The 22,081-nt window shown below is 41.0% G+C and overlaps 1 protein-coding gene across 14 annotated transcripts in view; it reads right to left on the reverse strand.

Moving 5' to 3' along the window:
- The window catches only part of LOC142833372 (transducin-like enhancer protein 1), a 91,608-nt gene that overhangs the window by 13,490 nt on the left and 56,037 nt on the right, over nt 1-22,081 (reverse strand). For 6 of the 14 annotated variants that reach the window (XM_075944671.1, XM_075944668.1, XM_075944669.1 and 3 more), the window contains 7 exons: nt 14,849-14,959; nt 11,561-11,614; nt 10,893-11,045; nt 9,178-9,322; nt 8,487-8,588; nt 8,007-8,203; nt 6,459-6,535 (listed from right to left, as the gene is read on the reverse strand). In XM_075944671.1, coding sequence (XP_075800786.1) covers nt 6,459-6,535; nt 8,007-8,203; nt 8,487-8,588; nt 9,178-9,322; nt 10,893-11,045; nt 11,561-11,614; nt 14,849-14,959 — 839 coding nt within the window. The remainder of the gene's footprint in view (nt 1-6,458; nt 6,536-8,006; nt 8,204-8,486; nt 8,589-9,177; nt 9,323-10,892; nt 11,046-11,560; nt 11,615-14,848; nt 14,960-22,081) is intronic. The other 8 variants (XM_075944672.1, XM_075944670.1, XM_075944666.1 and 5 more) reach the window with 2 other exon arrangements.

Genomic DNA, 22,081 nt, shown 5'->3' on the forward strand with positions numbered 1-22,081 from the left:
GGCTCCTAAAACAAATAAGAATTATGTAATTTATGATTTTTGGAAGAATACTCATGGCCTGAAACTAATACAGTTAATGAGGTTTGAGGTGGAGGCAGTAGCACAGGAGTGCAAAAAAACTTCAGTCTTACTAATCTAAGAATTTAAGGGGATAAACTAAGTCCTAAGTCTATAATGTATCTACTTATAGGACAGTCTCCTGCCAATGTAATTTATTTCCACAACTATTTAAAGTCTATAGTAGTTCCCTTTTTTGTCAACATGGCAAAATACTAGCAGACACAACTTACTAAGGAGAGATTTTATTGTTGCTCACAGAAACGGCTAAATGGGTAGAGCTGCCTGGTCCATGGGGACAGGAGCATGCTGTGAGAATTATCCATATGCTGGCAAATCAGGAAGCCAAAATGTTATTTAGGTGGAAACCAAAGGTGCCTATAATCTTTAAGGTTCACCCCCAAACCCACTTCTGCAAACCAGGCCCATTTCCCACTACAACCTCCTCACATAGCACCACCATCTTGGGAACAAATGCTTACTCAAGTCATGAGTCCATGCAGGCTAGCCCACATTCAAACCACAGTGGGATTTATATATACCTCTTTTTTAATGTTTATATAAATTAATTAGACTTTTAAAGACAGTTTTAATCTATAGAAAACTCAAGCAGGTGTTAAGGAACCCATGCACCTCTGTTTCCTTTTTTAATAGTTCATGCTATCATCATGACCGACAAGCCAGTATCAATATACTGCTATGACCAACTATGTTATTGTCAACCATTATTATAATTAACTAAAGTCCGTGGTTTATAATGTGGTTCACTGTTGGCACTGTGCATTAAATGATTCTTGAGAAATGTGTGGGGTCATACAGCTACCACATGGAATAATTTCACTGGTCTCAAACGCACCCATCCTTTCTTGACTTTCTTTCCCTATCTAAATCCCTGACAAGCACTGCTCTTTTTATTCTTTATCATTTTTGCCTTTCCAGAATGTTGTGTTATTGAAGTGATATGGTGTGTAGTCAGATTGACTTCTTTCACTTAAGAACACTGCATCTAAAGTTACACCATGTCTTTTTGTGGCTTAGTAGTTTCTTTCTTCTTCATTGATGAATAGCATTCCACTCTCCGAATGAACCACAGTTTATTTATACATTTCCATGTACAAGGGTATCTGGTTTGCTCTCTATATTTCGGCAATTATGAAAAAATTTGCTATAAACATTTGTATGCATGTTTTTGTGTGAATATAAGGTTTGAACTCATTTGGATAAATATGGAGAGAAAAATGTGAACAAGAAATACACAACATATATTTCTACCTCATAAATTCAAAGTCATTTCTGATAAGATAAAGAGGGAGGAATAATCTTAACTACAATCAAAAAGAAGCTCTGCTTCAAGATAACTGGAGAAAGCAAGACACAGGAACTAAAAACACGCTAAACTAAAACTCACACAGCAAAAGCAAAACACCGAACACACACTGATTTTAGCAGGCAACAGACTTCAGAAGCCAAATATCACTGTGATGGTCAAGGTTATGTGTCAATCTGCCCAAGCTAGGAAGTGCCCAGATGGTGTAATGTTCTAGCTGTGTCTGGGAGGTGCTTTTGAGATTAGTATCTCATTGGTAGACAGAATAAAACGAATTACCCTCACCAATGCAGCCAGGCAACACAGCGAGGGCATTATCCAGCCCACTGAGGGACCAAAATAGGACAAAAGAAGTTGAGAAAAGGTTAATTCACTCTCTGCTTAGGCTGTCACGTCATCCATCCCTAGTTCACAGGTCAACAAGCTTGGACTAAAACTGCTACCCCTCCTCATTCCTCCCGTTCCCTGGCTTCAAACTCACAATTGTTCAGTCAGCTTTCTTAGGCTTTCTGATAGGCTACCGGATCTCTCAGTTTTCATCGTCATTCTTCCTAATAAGTTCCCTTCCTCCCTCCATATCATATATTAGTTCTCTTTCTCTGAAGAACCCGAACACAATCATACTAAGTTTGAAAACTAGGTTTTCAAATCCACTAAAAAACAAAAACAAAACAAAACAAAAATAAAACTAGCCATCAAACAAGCTAAGTCATCAAAGAAGGTAGAGAGAGACGGAATGGAAGCTGCTGGCACTGAAACCCCTCCTGGCTAGAAGCTACTATAAAATACAGTTTCTTCCTGAGACGTATTTTCTCTCCAATGGCAAGATTTTCTTTTCCCTTTAGGCACTACATCCAAAAAGAAATTTAAAAGCCCAATTGGAATACTAACCGAGTGGGCAGAAGACTTCACAATTATGAGCCTGGCCTTCAAACAAATGGTGAAAGAACCTAACTACCCTATAATCTAAAGGCAAAATACCATTAGTATGAGCTATGATTACCTAAAGGTACTAGCATTGGGGTGGGGAGCATGGATTTACTCATAGGGAGAAGTGCTACAAGAAAAAACAAGCTGTACTTTTAAACTGATCCTCACAGATCTCCTAAAACTAGGAACAGATTCACATTAAACTGACTTACCAATTACATCCTGTTCTAAGCATTTAGAAATATTTAGGATCTTCTTTTACAAACCAACTAAACAAAGTTAGAATTTCCTCTTATAAACCAACTCTAACAGTGAAATGGAAAAACCATTCATCTCCCTTCAAAAAGGATGGATCAAGGGAATCTTACAACATCATAGGCTCACGTAGACTTATTAAATGCAGTATGTTTACTACATATTTCTGCTCAAGGGACAAGGAAATTTCAGGAACTTTAATTCTACTAGGAAGAGGACAATAGAAACAGGACTTACACACATGAGAATAATCCAACGTCAAGGTATATGTCACAGATCTAACAAAGGGTTATCGGAACAGGAATGCCTATGAGAACACATCTGCAAAGACTCTGAGCATGGCACCTGAGAGGGTATTTGATGGGAGAAAACACTTCAGCAGAGCTATGGTTTGGGTAAGCATCCCACCACTGCCCAGCCTAAGCAATGCCCAGTTTAAATGTGGTCCTGGGAGGTGTTAGGAAAGACAGCTGACCATGCACCTGAGGCGGTAATAGCAGCATCCCTCCATGATTTCTCTTTCCGTTCCCTCTCCAGGTTCCTACCCTGATTCTCCTCAGTGATATGCTGGTAGAGTAAGTCAAGTAATAAGCCATTTCCTCTTTCCTCCCAAGCTTTTTGTTGTTGTAGTCTTTACCACAGCAATGGAAAGCAAACTTGGATACCATCTAAATAATGCTTCTTTGCAATATTAGTGTGAGGGACTCTTTGTATCATCTCCCATAAAATCAAGTCCTAAATCTTCCCACCTTGCAAGTTATCACCGAAGTCTAGGAATCAATGCTGAAATCGATCAAAATAACCCCTTTTTCCATTCATTTCCCAATACCTCACAGCCCACTACAACTGCCTGCCTTGAATCTAAACTCTCTCTCTTACCAACATTCCCTTCTGTGTAAGGTATATGAGTTCTCTGCCTTGATACTTCTGTGTAACTTTCTTTTGAGGAATCTCAGGATTATATAAAACTTAATACAATTTATGTGGTATTCTGTTAGTTTAGCTCTTAAGACAGTTATAACAGTCAGTCACAAAATTACAGTTATGAAGTAGCAACAAAAATAAATTTATGGTTGGGGGTCACCACAACATGAAGAACTGTATTAAAGGGTCGCAGGATTAGGAAGGTTGAGAATCACTGCCCTAAGACCTCAGGGAGAGGACAAATGCCTCGGCCCCATCACACACTTCCTGGGTTGTAAGCTCCTATCTGGGTTCCTACTAACCAGGCAGTAGGTCCCAATGAAAACTGTTTGAGGTGCATAGTAATGAAGTGACAGTGTCTGGAAACTTGAGCAGACGTGGGGACCTCAAACTGCACCCTAACCGAAAAGACTAAAGTAGTGGGTAAAAGGCTGCATGTTACACTAGAGCCTGTGAACATCACGAAGATGACAGATCAGCAGCAGTCTGGCCTCTGGGGGTATGAATGACAAGGCTGAGAGTTAAACTGCAGCTCAAGGACCTGAAGAGGTTCACATTCCCAAGCTTCCTGTCCTTGACGTATCTCTTCAGAGGCGTGCTGATGTATGGAGAGGCTAGCATAATCAACTTGATACAGATCTGTACCACAGATGTGAATGTCTCTCCAGTCCGGTTAAACATGGAGGTCAGTCTCTGAACATCTATGTGCACGAGTCCCTTACCTCCTGTTCTACACATGATCCGACTGTCCTGATCCCTGGATGCTAGGTGACCTATTCCTTCTCACAAATGCCTTAGCTTCACGTCTGTGTCTCATCTCAGTTGTGCTCACATGCATTCATGCATACGTGCATGCCTGCCTGTCATCTACAGCTCTGCCTCTGTATAACTTACCACAGTGCAGTTGTGGTTGGTAGCTTTCTTTTAAGAGTCACATCCTCAGGCCCTCAAGATAGGTAACACAGGGAGAGACCACTTTCTGGAGTCCTTTGTCTGCGCACACAGCACATTGTCAGGCCATGGATCCCTCCTCTAGCAGACCTACGAACTACTCCCTCAGCTGCTCTTTCTCAGACTTATTTGCGTAACCTTTCTACTTTGTTCACCCTACCCAAGCCATGTTGATTTGTCTTTATTTCTTTTAAGTGCCTCAGATCAGCTCTACTCGTGTGGTCTGTAAACATTTGCCACTATCGCTCACAAATGAGCACAGTCACTAAAAGCTTTACACAGCTGACAGTCATTTCATGGACTCTTATAACAAATAGTACTTAGATTTTGTTGTCTTTTCCCCAGACTAATTTTATCCTGTTTTAGAAATACCATTCTTTGGCTAAATCTGTCACCATAAATCTCTAAGAAGCACTGAAGCAAGAATGGTTAAGTAATAACAGATAACACATTCTCTCATGTAAACTAATGGATTAAGATTAGCAATAAGACTATATAGCCAGAACCTAGCAATGGGGATCCTTTTATTAATCCTGTATTCCTTACATAATGACAGTCATGATAGCTCAGATCCAGATACAAATGGACACCTTAAGTCTTAAAAATCTGCTATTATGCCCTTTGTTTCTGTGCGCATTAAAATTATGAATTACAGTTTTGTTTTGTTTTTTATTATTGCGTTGTGGTAGCTGCGGAAGGACTGTATTAGATAGACCAGGCTTTCTTCAAAGTTAATCTGCCAGACTCTGCCTCCTGAGTGCTGGGGCTATAGCATGTACCACTATGCCTGGTATTAGCGCACCTTTGAACATAAAAAAAAATACAAGGTACTCACAAGGCAAGGAAGGATTTAGCAGTTCCAATTAGACTATAATATTTGGAACTGCTAAATCCTATCTTTTTGCTGCAATCCATGCATATATGCATGCTTAGGTGCACAGGCCACCTGTAATCATGTGCACACAAACATATGCATACATAATTTTAAGAAATTAAGTTCTACATTAGGCAGTCCCAGATCACTAGCCCTCTATACTAGTATTACAGATTGTAACTTTTCCTACCAGACAGCTACTTGTCCTCCTTATTACCCCATCATGCACAGATCAAAGGTAAAGGCAAGCTCTAAGGGCAAGAGGTGGGATAAAGACTAAGTGGAGGCCTGAGAGGCATAGCCCTCAGAACATCTTATTTGGAAAGTCAGCATTTCATAATGTCTCCAGCCCATACCCTACACACACACACACAGACACACACACACGCGTGCACACACACAGAGACAGAGAGAGAGACTGGCCTTCACATTTCAATTCTGCTTTGTATAAAATAAAAAAATTAGAGATTACTTGAAATTATGCTTCTAATAACTAACATTGAAAGGGAGCGAGTTTTGTTTGTTTGGTGAGTCAGAATAAACAACGGGGCGTTTCCACATTCTGGGTGCCTTTTAAGTCCCTTGTTTCTCCACAAGGAAATTTTGCTGTTGAGAAGTGTCACATGGCAAAGTAAAGCACCTATCCAAACTGGGACATGGGAGCCCCACCTATAGGACGGACCAAGTAGTAACTTATTTCTACCAAATTAAGGAAAAGGTTACACTATCCTAGGCAAAGAGACGACAGTACAACCCTCTAAGGCTTCGAGGATTCCTGATTGCTGTGCTGTGCAGAGCAGCTGTGAAAATGTGGCAACTGCCTTCCAAGCACACACCAGAGCAGCAGTTTCCTGCAGAAGGGTCAGGCAGGAGCGCCTAACACCTCCAGCTCTTTCTTCCTACCTGTCTTCATATTTGATAGTTTCTCCTCAAAAATAACTAAATGCATGAGCTCAGAGCTCACACACAGGGAGAAGCCAGAGGCATGACACCTACAAGTTGTCTATTTATAGAAAAGTGTTAACACTCCTCAGAAGTCTCCTTGGAAACGTCCAAGCCTATCTTCCCCTGTGAATATTCCAGATTACTGACACTACCACCTCTGAAACAAACCAAAACCAAGGAAAAAAATGTACTTACGGTTTACCCCCAGGTATTCCTGCCAGGTTTGGGGGAATGGAAGGTACTCTCATGTGGGGAGGAGGATCAAAACCAACCTAGAAATAAAAGCGTGGCAGACTCAGCTTATGCAAGGTAGATACTGTGTGGACATTGAGTTTATACAAGAAATTCATTTACCAAGCCAGTCGGTAGTACACGCCTTTAATCCTAGTACTCGAGAGGCAGAGGCAGGTGGATCTCTGTAATTCGAGGTCAACCTGGTCTATAAGAGCTAGTTCCAGGACAGGCCCCAAAGCTACAGAGGAAACCCTGTCTCAAAAAAAAAAAAAAAAAAAATCTTTTACCACGCAATATAAGCGGGCACTGTAACTATGGCTTAGTATTTCTGAAATGAAAAGGCGCAATGTGGCAACTTAACCACCTCTAAACACCACAAAACAGACTTCTCCTTTTTGTGATATGGAGGAGGATTTACACATTCTGGATACCAGTTTCCTAGGATAAACATTTTCCATAGATATTGGATGTCCTACCTCACCAATAAAGTGTGGTAGGATACTGGCCAGCCTAGCACTAACATCGTGGGCTATTTTGTTACTTTCTTCCTTGGAGCAGTTCAGAGCACCTTGGAATGTTGCACAGCAAACAGGCTACTATCCTCAAGTTCTAAGAGCACCACCCCAACTCCCTAGCCTTTGCTGTGTTAACCAAGACTGCTGCGGGCACTTACTCATCAAGGTCAGTATTTACAGATTCACATACCACCTCTGTGTGTACACCAGAAAAACAACCAGCTACTTATCACACTAGATTACAAGGAGCAATCTAGTTAAGGAGATGAAGAAAAAAAATGCTGTCCATGATATATTTCAAATGGCTTACAGGGAAGATTTTCTGTGAGATTTATTTCACTCCCTTTCCTGGTACAATTTTACCCTTCAAACATAGTTTTTTATCTTTTAGGTAAAACACTGAGCCATTTGAGTGACAGGGCAGCATGGAAAGCCTGTATCTATGGTTTTAAAATCTGTCCATGTCATACACAAATAACTTCTTGTACATAAACCAGTGTATTCACTTAAAAAGAACATATAGGCATGGAAAGAAAAAAGCAAGGCTTCTCCATTTTTTTTTAAGACATAGAAAAAGAAAAACACCTCAAAAAAAAAAAGCACTAAAATCATGTCAATACGTTCAGATTAAAATTTTTACTTTGGTGAGAGAAAGCCTTATCTATCCTGAAATCATCCAAGAACCTCTAAACACTGCCTTTTATATCCACAAACACAATGAAACAAAGGGCATTCGCCCTAAGTTAATGAGCCAGCACACAGACCAAGGCTGACAAGAGGAAGGCTTGAACAGCGGGAATCATCTTTACTGTTTGTTCCCAAGCATAGGGCTGGCTGTATCCTTCTCAGGGCAGTCAGGGCATGCATTCTAGACCCAAGTATGCCCATCATCGCAGTCTGCATACCCAGAAGCCTACTACCCCAGCCCCACACTTTGGGCCCTGCACCCTTTGAGCTGCCCATTCCCTGGGGCATGCCCAAGCATATGACGTACCATTGGGGAGCGCCCATAGGCAACCACTGCTGCAGCGGCTGCAGCAGCTGCAGCACTCATCTGTGGAGACATGCTGTGTAGACCTGCATAGGCAGCTCCAGGGCTGGTCAGCTCTCCATTCATGCCTGCATGGGGCACCATGCCAAAGGGGGCAGGGTATGGACCAGGCACTGCCAGGGGTGTCCTCAGGCCAGCTGCTGCAAGAAAACATGGCATGTGTGATATGACTGACCATCAGGTCAAACCTGATCAGTGAATCCAGTCTTAGTTATTGTGGTGAGGGGGATGGAGATCATCAGCCCCAATATATATACCAGGTCCATTCCTTCCCAGAGCTGAGTTCTTCTCCAAGGACAGAAAGCAAAACCCCCACATTTCCTCATTGGCAAAGCAGCTGCACCAGGAAGCCAGGAGGATTAATCAACATCTTTGCACCCAATTCATGAAGGGCAAGCCAAGGAACAGATACTCCATGTTTACCTGACTTAATCTCAGAAGAAGATTTTCTGGATAAAATCCAAGATTTCTCCTTCAGTCCGAACTTTCCACTCCCTGGTACCAATTCCAAATGAAAACCAAATCCTGGATTTATGCAAACCAGAGCAGGGCTTTAGGAGGGACATTCGAGTGCTATTTCTCCCTGGACTTGGGCTGTTACTTTTTAACTTGTCCAGTGAGGAAGAACAAATTCAAAGTTATGAGTGACCTCATGGGCTAGAGTCTCAGCAAAGCCCTCCCAACTTCCAGCAACGTACCACTGATCCCTTGAAGTGAAACAAACAAACAAATACTAGGCAACTATAAGCAGCAAAACGTATACTTACTTTGGCTATAAAATCAGCCGGCCATTTTTGTTAGTATTAGCAACATCAGACACGTAACGGCAGATTTTATAAGATTATGTTTGAAATAATTACCACAAACTTTACAGTAATCCCTAGGACTTGATTTACTTTGAATTAAAAGAAAAGCTGAATGTAAATAGTTGGAGACTAATTGGTGCAGCTGCTGAAACCCCGGACAAATGTGTTTATTACCAGGCCTTTTCAGAGACTGGAGGAGGACAGCTCTAAGTGCTTCACATTCAGGGGCAAACTGTCACAGGATCAGCAAACACCACACAAAGCTGGGGATGGAAGAAACAAAGCACAACAGGAGAAGGGGTGCTGACCTGCTTGGTTGACAAGGGGCTCCATAGCTGGAGGCTTGCCGAGACCTGGACGGAGGCCTGGAGTAGCACTGGTGCCCGGGGTTGGCATATCACTCCGAGGCGTTGGTGTGCTGGATTTTAGAACAGGCGTGTTGGCTTTTTCATGCTGGTATCATTAAACAAATTAAATGAGTATTATTTTTAATCCAAGCCATATTACACTATTTATCACAACAGCAGCTGGGACACTGGGCACCTTCTAGTTACTCCCCAGCCAATTTTCATAAATCCACACAATGTTGACAGCATTAACTTGTGAGAGAGAAATGTTGACCTTTCCTCTTCCTGCCAGATTAAAACTTGAGCAGGAGACACAGAGCATGATCACACTTCTTCCTCCACAAATTTTATTTTGAAAAGAATTTTCCATCAAGCTTGTGAACTTTGGCTCTATGCCATGTTAGAATGACGACCATGCAGATTCTTTCCAAGTAACTTGGAAGGGCATATCTGGCTTCCAAATCTGAAGTGGAGCCCTTTTCTTAACTTCATCTTTTGGGGATTCAGATTGATGGTGGTGGACAGTGAAACTGTCAATTATTTCAAAGTCAAAGCAGCATTTCCAAATTAAGTTCTAGAAGCACCTGTCCCACAAAGCCCTAGGAAGAATTCTCCTTTGGAGAGACATGTAGCCACCCATGAGTTAATGAGGCTTCACTAGTGCAGATAGGAGACATATCACCTGCCAGAGATCTTTATATCTTGAGACAGTAACAGGATATAAAAAGGATATCTTCTCTTATCTCTCAAGATTCCTTGGGTCCCTACAACACAACTCAAGAACTAGCAGGGTGTAGAAAAAGAGCGTGCACCAAATACCCCAGGTCTGGCCTAGGATATGATAGAATGTTTTCAACAAGTCGTTCAGGTTTGACTTTACTCTACTTGGATAAAGGGATAACGCTGAAGCCACCATGAGAATTAACTTCGAGGTAGTTTCATAATGTAGCACAGACTCGACTTCTACCTCAAGAGCTCGCCTTCCTGTTGTATTCTCTCAAGCACTAGTACTGCAGACATGTTCCACCATCCTCAGTTATATGAAGTTCTTCAGTTTAATAAAGGACCACATGAATGGGCTATGATGCATTCGCTACAATAGCATATCCCAAGCCTCCATACCAATTCTGATGTGACATTCCCTGGCACAATGGCTGTTTTCTAATAAACCGCTGCTTAACAAAATCAAGATAGCTTAAGCCCATGGTTCTCAATCCTTCTAATGCTGTGACTTTTTACTACAGTTACTCAAACGATGATGACCCTCCAACCGTAAAATTAAGTTTCATTGTTACTTCCTAACTATAACTTTGCTACCGTTAGGAACCGTAATATAAATATCTAATATGCAGGATATCTGGTAAGTGACCCCTGTGAAAGGGTCATTTGAACCCCCAAAGGGGTAAAGACCCACAGGTTGAGAACCACTGTCTTAAGACAGTTATTCTCTGCTAACTGTTAAGTTTCTAAGGAAGAAAATGACACAAAGAGAAGCCTGCACAGCACAGCCACTCTCGCCATGGCCCAATAGACAAATGACGATACCGACTAGGACAGAAAGGCTTCTTCTCAATACTTCAACTTTTAAGCAGAAAAATTAACAATTTACACACATCAGAGTTCCAAGTTCCACAAAGATGGCAGTGTCACCCAGGGGAAGACCAGCTCCTACCTACCAGGCTCACTTCTTTGGATTTCAGGGAAGAGGAACTTCCAGAGGAGGCTGTGGATGCCGGGCTGCCTGAAGCATCTTTCTTTAGCAGGCGGTTTTTGTCAATGCCGTTTTCTCGGGGTGAGTGTGTGGGACTGGCATGTGGAGAAGAAGGGTCCTCAACACACAATAAGAAGTTGACATATTCAGAATGGACATCCTTTTCCATATTCTCAATTAAAGGGTAATACTGAAAATCTTTTAGAATTGAGACGTATCATACTCACTAAATGAGCAACATGGTATTTATAAACATAGGACCATACCACAAGAAAAACAATCACATTTCTCCCAATATCCAGGTGCGGTGTCTAGCCAGATATCCAACACAGAAATTCAAAATGAATTGGGAAACAGTTTTTCTTTCTGGCAGTGCTGGGCATCACACCCAGGTAGGTCTGTCTGGGCCAATGGTAGACAAACACTCTTCAACTGAGCTATGTCTCCAAACCTCATGTTTTAAAAGGGAAATTATGGTTTCAGTTACCTTATGACTACCCCATTCCCAAATAGCCATTAAATTCTTGATATGTGAACACATAAGACAGAGACACTGTGACTCAGCTTCATTCACTTACAAATGGATTTTTCTCTTTACTATTTGAAAGAAACCTTGATGAAATGCATGGTTACCTCATTAGATACATCCACAACTAAATTGTCATCACTCTTGTCCCCATCACTGTCCTGGAAAAAAAAATTGCTTTTGTTTAGTAAAGGCAAAGAATAAATTTTGAACTGTGCAATTTCTTTCAACAGTTCTTGGTAGCAGACAAGCTAAACACTTAGGACATGCTTGCAGGCTTCCTTCCAGCCTGCAGGCATTTACCATCAGCCTCCCCACCTCTTCCTCTAACCTGGGGTACACAAAGCCCCAGCAGGAATATGCTGCTGCAGTGAAATCTGGTTACCAAAACCAAAATTGCTCATGGAAAGTACAGTCTAAGCGTTCGGTGTCTGCAATGTTAGTATCTTTCTTAGAATCTGAATTTTGTATACCATCATAATTTTTAGTATACTGGATTTCAAAGAGAAGAGCAACACATCATTTCTTTTATACATATCAGTTTGAAGATGCACGGCTAGCCAATATAGGGCTCACAGAAAATTCATGACTATAGAAATAAATTTACTTACATCATCTCCCCATGAGGCCACTAGTTATAACAGAAAACGAAAGATCTAATCTCTTTTGGGGACTGGTGATAAAGCTCAGTTCAGAGTGCCTAGTACTAACAAAGCCTTGGATTTGGTCCCCAGAACTGCACAATTATCAGGTGTGGTGCTGCACACCAGTACTCAAGTCATGTAGGTTTAGGTCAAGGCCATACTTGGCTTCAAAGTGAGTTGAAGCCATCCTGCCTACTATAAGAGATCCTGTCTCAGAGAGAGAGAGAGAGAGAGAGAGAGAGAGAGAGAGAGAGAGAGAGAGAGAGAGAGGAGAGATAGAATGGTGGGTGAAGAGATGTAAATTAGTGGCGAAAGTACTTGCTATGCAAAAGGACTGGCGATCAGATCCCCAGAAGTCACAGAAATGCCACAGGCTGAGGTCACCTGAAATCACATCACACAGCAGGAATAGACAGGTGATCTCTGGGCATTCTATGTAGATCGACTCTGAGAAATTGGTAAGACTCTGACTCAATAAAACAAACAAAAATACTGGAGAGCTTCAAAGATACACAATGGCAACTTCAAGCATGTACATTCAGGCATAGCACATACACATGGGAATTAAAAAAAAAAGATAAGGCTCTTTAGCATGAAATATGGAGAGATGGAACTACAAAGTTGGTTAATAACGGCAAATTCCTAGGTTACATTCAGTCTGGAAAGCATTAAGAAAAGTTGTTCAACTTAAGATGAGTTCACACCCATATCAAAGTTTGAAAATTTCTCTTTTCGTAGCATGGTGGTTCAAATAAGAATGTCCTCCATAGGCTCAGATGTCTGAATAATTGGCCCCAGTTGGTGGCTATGTTTGGTAAGTTTGGCTCTGCTAAATGAGGTATGTTACTAGAGAGGTAGGTCTTTGAGGTTTCAAAGTCAAGTACCACTTCTAGTATAATATAAAAGAGCCATGGAGTTTACCAACAACATAAATTGACAGCCAGTGCTGAAGTCAGAAGCAATTCAAATTAAAATTTTACGGAAATGCTTTCATTGGAAAAAAAAAGTGATAAAGAAAATCTATTTTCTCTTACTATCAGATAAAAGCACAAATGTTCTCAGCTGTCAAGAGTAGAAATGGTGAACAAATACAAACTAGAAAAGTTTTGCTTTTAGAAAAAGAAATATAAAGGTGATCATAGTAGAAACAGGGAATGGAAATCTACAGCAAACAACTTACTGCCACTCCATTCCTTTTTAATTCAGAAAAAAATAACCTTTCTCCTTTCAATGAAAAAGAAATATATAAGGTACACCTATTCAGTATCACAATGATAAAAGTAGAATAATTAGTATTCCCATCTTTTTATCACTTCTGTTTGAGACCTCAAACTCCTGTCTTACACTTCTTCATAAACATATAACAGGGTGTGATAAGCTGAATTTGTCTTACTCTGCAATATAGCACTGTCTTCCTCCTATCTAAGTGCTCATACTGTCTAAGTACTTTGCACCATTATCCAGATCCTCAGTTCCAGCACCCCCTTAGTCCACTAAAGGAGTATTGAGGTGAATCATTCATGTCTTCTGCAAGTGAAACGTAGCCTTGTAATAGACCGTTCTGCAAATATAAGCCAGTATTATACAGTAAACTTTTGTCAAAGAGTCTTAGGCTTTGCCTCCCACATGTTACAATATAATCTCCTTATCTCATTCCAAGCCCATTTTTCTAACCAGACAAGACCTAAGTACCATAAAACCATAAGGGTAAGATATTGATTCCCAGTCCTTCATTGTTGAATTAAATACACAAACCTCATGGAGAGCTAGTAACACAGAACTGGGTATCAGGATATTTTCTACCTTCTCAATATCACAGACTACTTGTTTGATTGTTAACATTTAATGTTAGAAATGAAAGCAAATACAAGCACCTCTAGGCAACAGATAGGGGCAGAAACATATTTAAAGGGCTTGGGTTAAAGTGGAGTGAGCCAATGATGAGTTCTTATAATGTATATTAAACCACAATACAAACTGTAGACTGATCTTGGACCTCTAGGGAAATGCCAATTCTAAGAAAAGGTTGAAAGTTTCAATACAGCATAGTTTTGGCATAAGGTGCTTCCCAAGTTCCACTAACCATGACCTCTGGTGAAACACAAGCTCTGGGTAAGTTTCTTTAGCTATGAAATGGAGAGGATACCCAACTTGGCAGGTTAGAAGAACTAAATAAAATAATCTGTGTCAGTGCACAGGGTTCCTGGCACTAATCCTGGCATGCAAAATGTTACTTGATATTAGCTGAAGCCTTGGGCGAGCCACAGGAAACAGAAGCCTGTGTTTAAACTTTCCCAAGTAGAGTTCTTCCTCCAAGGTCCACATTTTGTTTCGAGATTTTTTTGGTGTGTGTGTGTTACCATGCTGGAAATCAAACCCAAGGACTGATATATGTTAGAGAATTATTCTACCATATAGCTATCTCCATAAACACTGATTTTGACACACACATATACACACACGCATGCACGCGCGCCTCAGTGTGTAGACCAATTAGCTGTGACACTGCAATCCTTGTGCTTCAGCCTCCAGGTACTGGTGCTAAAGCCTTACACAACAGATACTGGCAAAGTGACTAAAGTAATTAAGTTAGAAAAAAACTAAACCCAAATGAAGTGTATAACACACAGCCCTGAAGGGAAACAATATTTCCAATGTAGAAACTTACCTGCTTTGCTATATGAAGTGGTACAGAATTACGAAGAAAGCAGTAAGTAAGCAATTATTATAGGAAGTCCTTTATTCACTTACATAGTTATCCTTATCATCCACCTTCCTTTTTTTGATGTCACTGGAAAACTCTGGACCATTTCTGCGTTTATCTGTGCCTCTTAGACTGTCTGGGACCAAGAGGGAATTACTCTGTAAGACAAAAAAGGACTAATAAAGGTTTCTTCCTAGGCTTCTTTGTATGTATGAAAATGCAACCTGGAAGAACTGCTTAAGAAAACAGCATCCCAACAATCTTGCACCCCTGTTAAATCACGTCTTAAGATTTCCGTGACAAGCATTTAGACAGAGCTTAAAAGGAATCTTATACCAAACTGTTTAAACCCTGGTGGATCCTTGAGGCTCTATTCTCTTCTGTTTAGCATAGGAAAATTAGACACTTGCTTATTACTGTGTGTAGATTTTTTTTCTTTTTCACTGCAGCTTCTTGGTAAGGAATATAAACAGCCTCTGAGCAACTCCTGAGATCGTTCCATTAGGCATACATTATGACCAGAAGTCACCCTGTGCCATTCTAAAAAGGCACCAAATAGGCAGGTGGGAGTAATAGGAGTTCCAAAGCAAGTCACCTTTTCCACACACCAATAAGAGACTTTTAAATTCTTTAATTTACTGTTGAAAGTAAGATCTGGCATTGTTAGCCAATACCACTGAAATTTAATATCCGAAGAGGAAATCTTAGTCAGTTGTGAACCTCTAACATCAAAAGCAGTTCTCACATAAGAGGACTAATCCTTGCCACAAACCACACAGGACACTTTCATCAGCATATGCTGAATATGAATTGTTGACCCAAAGAAAACAGGCATTTTAGATATTTTGGGGTCACATGACATGACCTGGCCAGCCCTTCAATTTCCATCTCCCTTCAGGCTAAAGCAGAATGTGTTACAAAGAGTTCTTTTAAGAACTGGATTAGCATATGCAAGGGGGCAATTTGTTCAGTGATGTGTTACTGCTTTGAACAATGCTGAATGAGCTATGCAAAAAACTGCCTTTCACAAGGCCCAGATAACCCCAATTTCTGCCAAGATGCCCTAGAAGTAAGCATAGGGGTGGGGCCAACGGTCAGCAATTATGCTACCTTTCCTGACACAAATAAGACCACAATACAACAGTATGTACCCAAAACAAATGTTTTATGGCACTCTTTTTAAGGCCCTGGGTTTCCATTCCTTACCAGCTAGCCATAATCAACCAGATGGCTTGCTTGCCAAGTTCCCGGGGATAAAACATGGATCCTACTTCAACAGTATTCCCAGCTTCACCACACACAGAAGAACAAAAAAAAAAAATTAAAAAAAAAGAAAAAAGAAACCTGGGGATCAGAAGGCAGTTTGAAGTCTCTTGTCTCACTTCAGAGCTTATTCTAAAAGCTGAGTTTTTTTATTCATGATTGTTCAAACAAAACAAATGGCCAGGAAGATTGGATAAAGGGAGAGGGACTCACACAATTCAATATGGAGAGGCTCAAAGGCCCTCAGTGGCTGAGGCTGAAAGGTGAGCAGACTGAATCCATGAACTAATTATAATCACCTCTTTACAACACTCAGACTCCAATCAGGGCCCAGGACTGGCTACAGATGCAGAGTTAATGCAGCTCCTGCAAAGCAGTTATCAGTATGTTCAAAAGATCTGAATCAGAGCAAATGGATCCAGAGCAGTGCTGTATCTTGCTGCACAAGTGCCAGGCAAAAGCATGACTGAATCCAGGTCTAGGGCAACTTCAAAATCTCTCCTGCAAAATCAGCGGTGATTGCTCAGAGACTGCACAGTCTAAACTCCAAAGAATGCTCCACTTCTACAGGAACACCATGGTTTCTTCTGGGACAGTAACACTGCAGTGGCAGACCTTTACGGATGCCACGCTTCCGTGAGTTAAGAACATACTACTTTAGTTTCCATTTCAGCAGCTTAAGTGAGGCCTGTAACCTGAAAAGGTTTCGAAAAGCTCTGCAATGTCCCCTAAATTGGTACTGGGATAGTAATTAATATCCCTGCTTACCTGAAAATGGGCCCCATTCAACTAGCAAGCTTGTTACGAAATAAAGCATCTCTATGCCTTTAAAGTTGTGAATTTAATTCAAAGCACAGAAGCAAAGGTGGGCCAGAGAGGCCTAGAGAATCACAGTCAGGGATCCCCGCCTCATGCTACTGACAGATACCTTAAGCTTTATGTTCACCCTCCAAGGAAGAGACCACACACTCTTGTAGCGTTGTCTCCTGAAGCACGATTAATAAAAGATAGGTTTGGGGTTCAACCTGAAGGTCAGAAAAGCAAAACAGCCAGCCATTGGCTCTTCCCATCTGATCCTGCCTCCAGGAATCTCAGAATAAGACTGTAATTGAGCACTGCCTCTTTCCATTTTATAATCCTCTCCAGGGTTAGAATCAAAGGCATGCACCACTGGGATTAAAGGTTTCTATGACAACTAGTGTGGCTACTGGGATTAAAGGTGTGTGTTACCACTGCCTGGCTGGCTGTAAGGCTGACTGGTAGTGCAGTTTTACTCTCTGACCTTCAGGCAAGCTTAATTTATTAAAATACCAATGAACTATCACTACAGCTTCCTTGAGCAGTTTTTCTGAGTGCAATGCTCCAGCCTACAGGTTGCACAGCAACAGAAAATGTCTTAGTTTCCAACTACTCCTAAAATCCAAAGTAACTGCCTGGGTACTGCTGAATTTCTTACGATAAGGAAAGTACTGCTCTAGTGACCCACCCGCTGCTAGCTCCTATGGCTAAAGATGAGACAGCTATTTTGATGGTCATTTATGAGTTACCAATACATGTATTAGAAACTAAAAGACTACTAAATACTGACTGAATGGCTCCTTTGGACCTTCACAATTTACAAGGTATCTAGAATCTACGTTATCTAAAAAGCATTTAAAAGAAGACTGAAAAAAATAAAATTGTTTCAAGTTCCTAAAGAGTTGGCCAAGCAAGCACTTGCCTAGCATGTAAGAAGCCTTTAGATGAATCTACAGCAACACAAGCGGGGAAAGAGCAATAATGCATCAAACATAAAAGACAGCCAGATTCATGCCTGGGAAGAGGCCAAGGCTACATTTAGGAGACATCTTTTCTATTTTATGTTTTACCTGGAACACCAAATGTCCAGACAGTAGAGATGACTGGCCCAAGACTAGAACCATTCTACCACTTACCGATTCAAATGTACAAGTACCTCCTCTCCCAGGAAGGTAAATTCTAAGCTTGGTTTCTAAACAGAAATATTTGTATCCAAATATATTACTTAAATAAAACCAATAATGGCTCTTTAAACTAGTGATGCACATTCTAATGTGACACACCCATGCCTGATACATGCTCTCTGATACTCCTTCCTTAATATCCATCTCTTGATTTGCTTTACAGACTTTCCACACCAAATGTGGATATATAATTTTAAAAGACGAATATAGTCTACTTCTAAGTGAGCAGACCTTACTGGATAATATTATGAGATTCCTTTCTCTTTTTTTTAAAAAAAAGGAGGGGGGAGGGAATGGGGGGGCAAGAGAGAATGCTCAGTGGTTAAGAGCATTTACTGTGCTTGAAAAGGACTGGGTTCAGTTTTCAGCACCCATATCAGGAGGATCACAACTCCCTGTAATGTTAGTACCAGGGAATTCAACGTCCTGGCCCTCCTTAGGTATCTGTACACACACTGTACATATAAACTCATGCAAGCAAGTAGGCACATATGGACAAACAGAATAAATATGGAAAATGTATAACAACAAATAATAAAAAAACAGCAATAAGGGGCTGAGGGGATGGCCCAGTAAATTAAGATGCTCACTATGTAAGCATGGGGACAGTGCATTTGGATCACTAGCAACCACACAAAAAAACAGGGTGTGTCCTGTCACCCCAGCCCTGACAGGCCGCAGAGACTAGTGGATCCAGTTGTAAGCAATGTTGACAAAACAAACTACAATTCTGAAACTACAGTGTTATGCTCACTGGCCCACCAGTCTCAATGAAATGGCCAGCATCAGGTTCAAAGAGGACCAGTCTCAAAAACTAAGGTGAGAAATGACCTAAGAAGATAACAAAAGTCAACCTAATGCCTCCCCATACTCTCGCACAGGTAAGCACACCTCCACACACACAGTACCAAAAAAGATAACACTTCCTGCCTTTCCACTCGTAAATCCTACCACCAACGAGCCAAGATGAGCACTGGCAAAGCCCTTGGTAGAGCCACAAGCAATGATTTACTCCTATCATATCCACGGGTGCTAGTCCCTACAGACATCCTGCATGTCTGTAAAAAAGTCCATGGCAGTGGACTTTTCCCAGAGCTCACATTGTCAAGATTTTAATTAACCACACAGAACAAATAGACAATATTTTAAAGTATTCACCTACCAGGTCAAGATTTAACATCAAGTCAGATTTTGACCAACATGGGAACCAAAACCAGTGTTGTCATGCTGACAGGGAGGCTTTTGCGTGGCCAAGAAACCAGGCTGTCAGTTCACCTTCTGACAGATAAACTTAAACAATCTAAAGGGCTTCTCCAACACTGTCACTTCTCAAACACTGTCAACACTGGGCAGAATTCTATTACAAATATCTCGAGGACTGAGATTTTCAGGCTGTATATTAAGTTTTGCTTTTAAATTTTTGATAAAGAAACAAAATCATCTTATTTGTCTTTATTTTTTTTAAAACAAAAAAAGTAACTCAAACTAGGATGTATGCTGCCCAAGGGAATATGAAAAACATGAGCAAATCGAAGTCTAAAAACAATGTTCACAAAACAAACTAAAATTCTGAAACTATAGCCTCATGTGCTGTACATGCTTATGCTCTGGAGCCAAGTACAGGCTAAGAGGAGAGACTTATCTGATGTATCTGAGAAAGAAAAGAGGTCAACCTTACTTGATGACTTCTTCCTCTTTGTATGCAGAAACCACACAGGAAATGGCAGGACAAGGTTAAGAGCAAAGGTGTGCTACCCAACACAAAGGGGCATGTACATCAGCCACAGAAAAAAAAAAAACGAGTATTGCAGATATTTGCTTCTTAGAGTGACATCTACCTATGCTACCCATAGAACAGCTGTGAAGTTCTGCAAGACAGGAGCTCCTAGAAACACAACCTGGGAGGGTGGCAGACTGGTACAGGCCTGGAATTGCAGCATTCAGGAGGTATAGGCAGGAAGTGCAAGGGCAGTCTGGGCCACATGAACACCCATCTCAAAAAAAGAAAAACCATTTTTTTCCCAAAAGAAACCCTGTGTGCACTCCCTTGAAGTGACTCTCTGTAATGACAGGGAGCATCCTTCAGAAAACACACCAGGGCATTTTCTACTGCAGTAAAATGTGAGCAAGACAGTCAGCAAAGTGTTCAACCTAAGCGTAAAGGAGGTCAACAGTTTCTTAAAATATCTAAACATCCAATGCAATTTTACAACCATACTTTCCTGTAGGAAAGTACAGTATAAGCATCACCTATCTTGATCTGTCATTGCATGCTGAGAAGCCACTAAATAAAGTAGCAAAGATCCAGGTGTTTTGATAAGGATAAAAATCAGTTTTTATGGTCATGTTCCAAGAACTTCATTCTTTAGCATCTTATCAGTAATCTGATAAGATTACTCAGCAGATCCTAGAAATTTAAGTTAATGGCATGCCTTGTGAATGCTACATTTCTCAAACACTACTCTCAAAAGCTTCACACACCTCAGTAACTTCTGCCAAGGAATTTAAACTTTGAAGCTACCAAGAGTGAACAGGAAAAGTACTGTGACAGAGGAAAAGTTAGACAGGCCTTTCCTAATATCAAAACAGCACAATTCCAATGGATTCTCCAGCTGCTATTCTGATTCCCTTGGGAACATTCTCTGCCCTGCAGGACAAGTGTTTGTGTGAGAGGCACAGATTGGAGACTCGCGACACCTCATTTATCCTCGGTTACACTAAGACAAGACGGTGGGAACCTAATTTTCTAGCATACTCCACACTGACAATTAACTTCTCGGGGAACATTAAAACAATTAGGTAAGGATGCACCCCATCACATCTGTCTGCTGTCTCCATCTACACATGACGGCAATTAAGCCATCACCCTACACTCTACTTCTGCAGCAGTGCAAATCAGCCATTCGCATTTTCTGATACCCACTTCAAAAATATATATATTTCATCTCATAACCATAGGGATTAACTACTTGTCAAAGGCATAGACAGTACAGATTGTGTCTACAGAGCACAAACATAACCTCTCTAACTCTGCAGCAGGCCTGTTGAGTCTGACTCATCTGTCTCTCAGTTACATGCAGAATGTGGTTAAGTTGTCCCTGGACCACAGAGATCTATGCTGTCAATGCAATTTGGCCTTGAGAAGATGACACTGAGCCTGTGATATTGTACCTGGGATATCACGCTCTAAACTACAAGACTCTGTCGCCACCTCTCAAGCTGCCATTTACCCTTCTTCTCCGGTTAAAGCAAAGCAAATTCACTCTGGAGGAGAACAAATATATAACACCCCCAACTCATAACTTAAGAGACAGCAAAGTCAGTGTGCCAAGCCTTTCTTGTTTGGTGCCTTTCAGTTTTCTACAACCCAGATACGGATGAGAATCTCTACTATAAATTCCAAAGCTCCTAAATCCAAATTTTTGATCACTTTGGACTTTTTGAGTGCCTTGGACTTCAGAGCCTATATGTATTTCCAAACAAAAACTCAGATCTGATACCCTTTCAGACCCCAGCACTTTAAATTAAGATGTTCAAACTGTGTTTTCTAATATAAGAACTGGTCCCACATTGACAAAACGTTAGGCCAGTACCTGAGTCATTTGGATTTCTGACAGCACTTTATGTCCACAGCTCTCCTCAAACAAGCAGAGGTTGTACTAGTTGCTGATCTGAATTTCCAGTGGTGAAACAGCAATCATCAGAATGACAAAAGAGTAAGGGAAAAGAACAACATGCCTGCTCACAAAGCTTTGAATTATAAGGCACAATATGAAGTCTAAAACTGGCTATGGAGACTGGACTGATGGCTCAGTGGTTAAGAGCTCTGGCTCTTATTCCAAAGGATTTGGGTTTATTTCCTAGCACTTATGTGGCACCTTACAACCATCTTCAAAGCAAGATTCAATGCCCTCTAGCCGGTGAGGCCACTAGGCACACTGGTGGTGCATAACATACACACAGGCAAGTCACCTATATATACACCTTAAACACACACACACACACACACACACACACACACACACACACACACAC

This window comes from Microtus pennsylvanicus, chromosome 13 (assembly GCF_037038515.1).
Source record: "Microtus pennsylvanicus isolate mMicPen1 chromosome 13, mMicPen1.hap1, whole genome shotgun sequence".
Lineage (NCBI taxonomy): Eukaryota > Metazoa > Chordata > Mammalia > Rodentia > Cricetidae > Microtus > Microtus pennsylvanicus.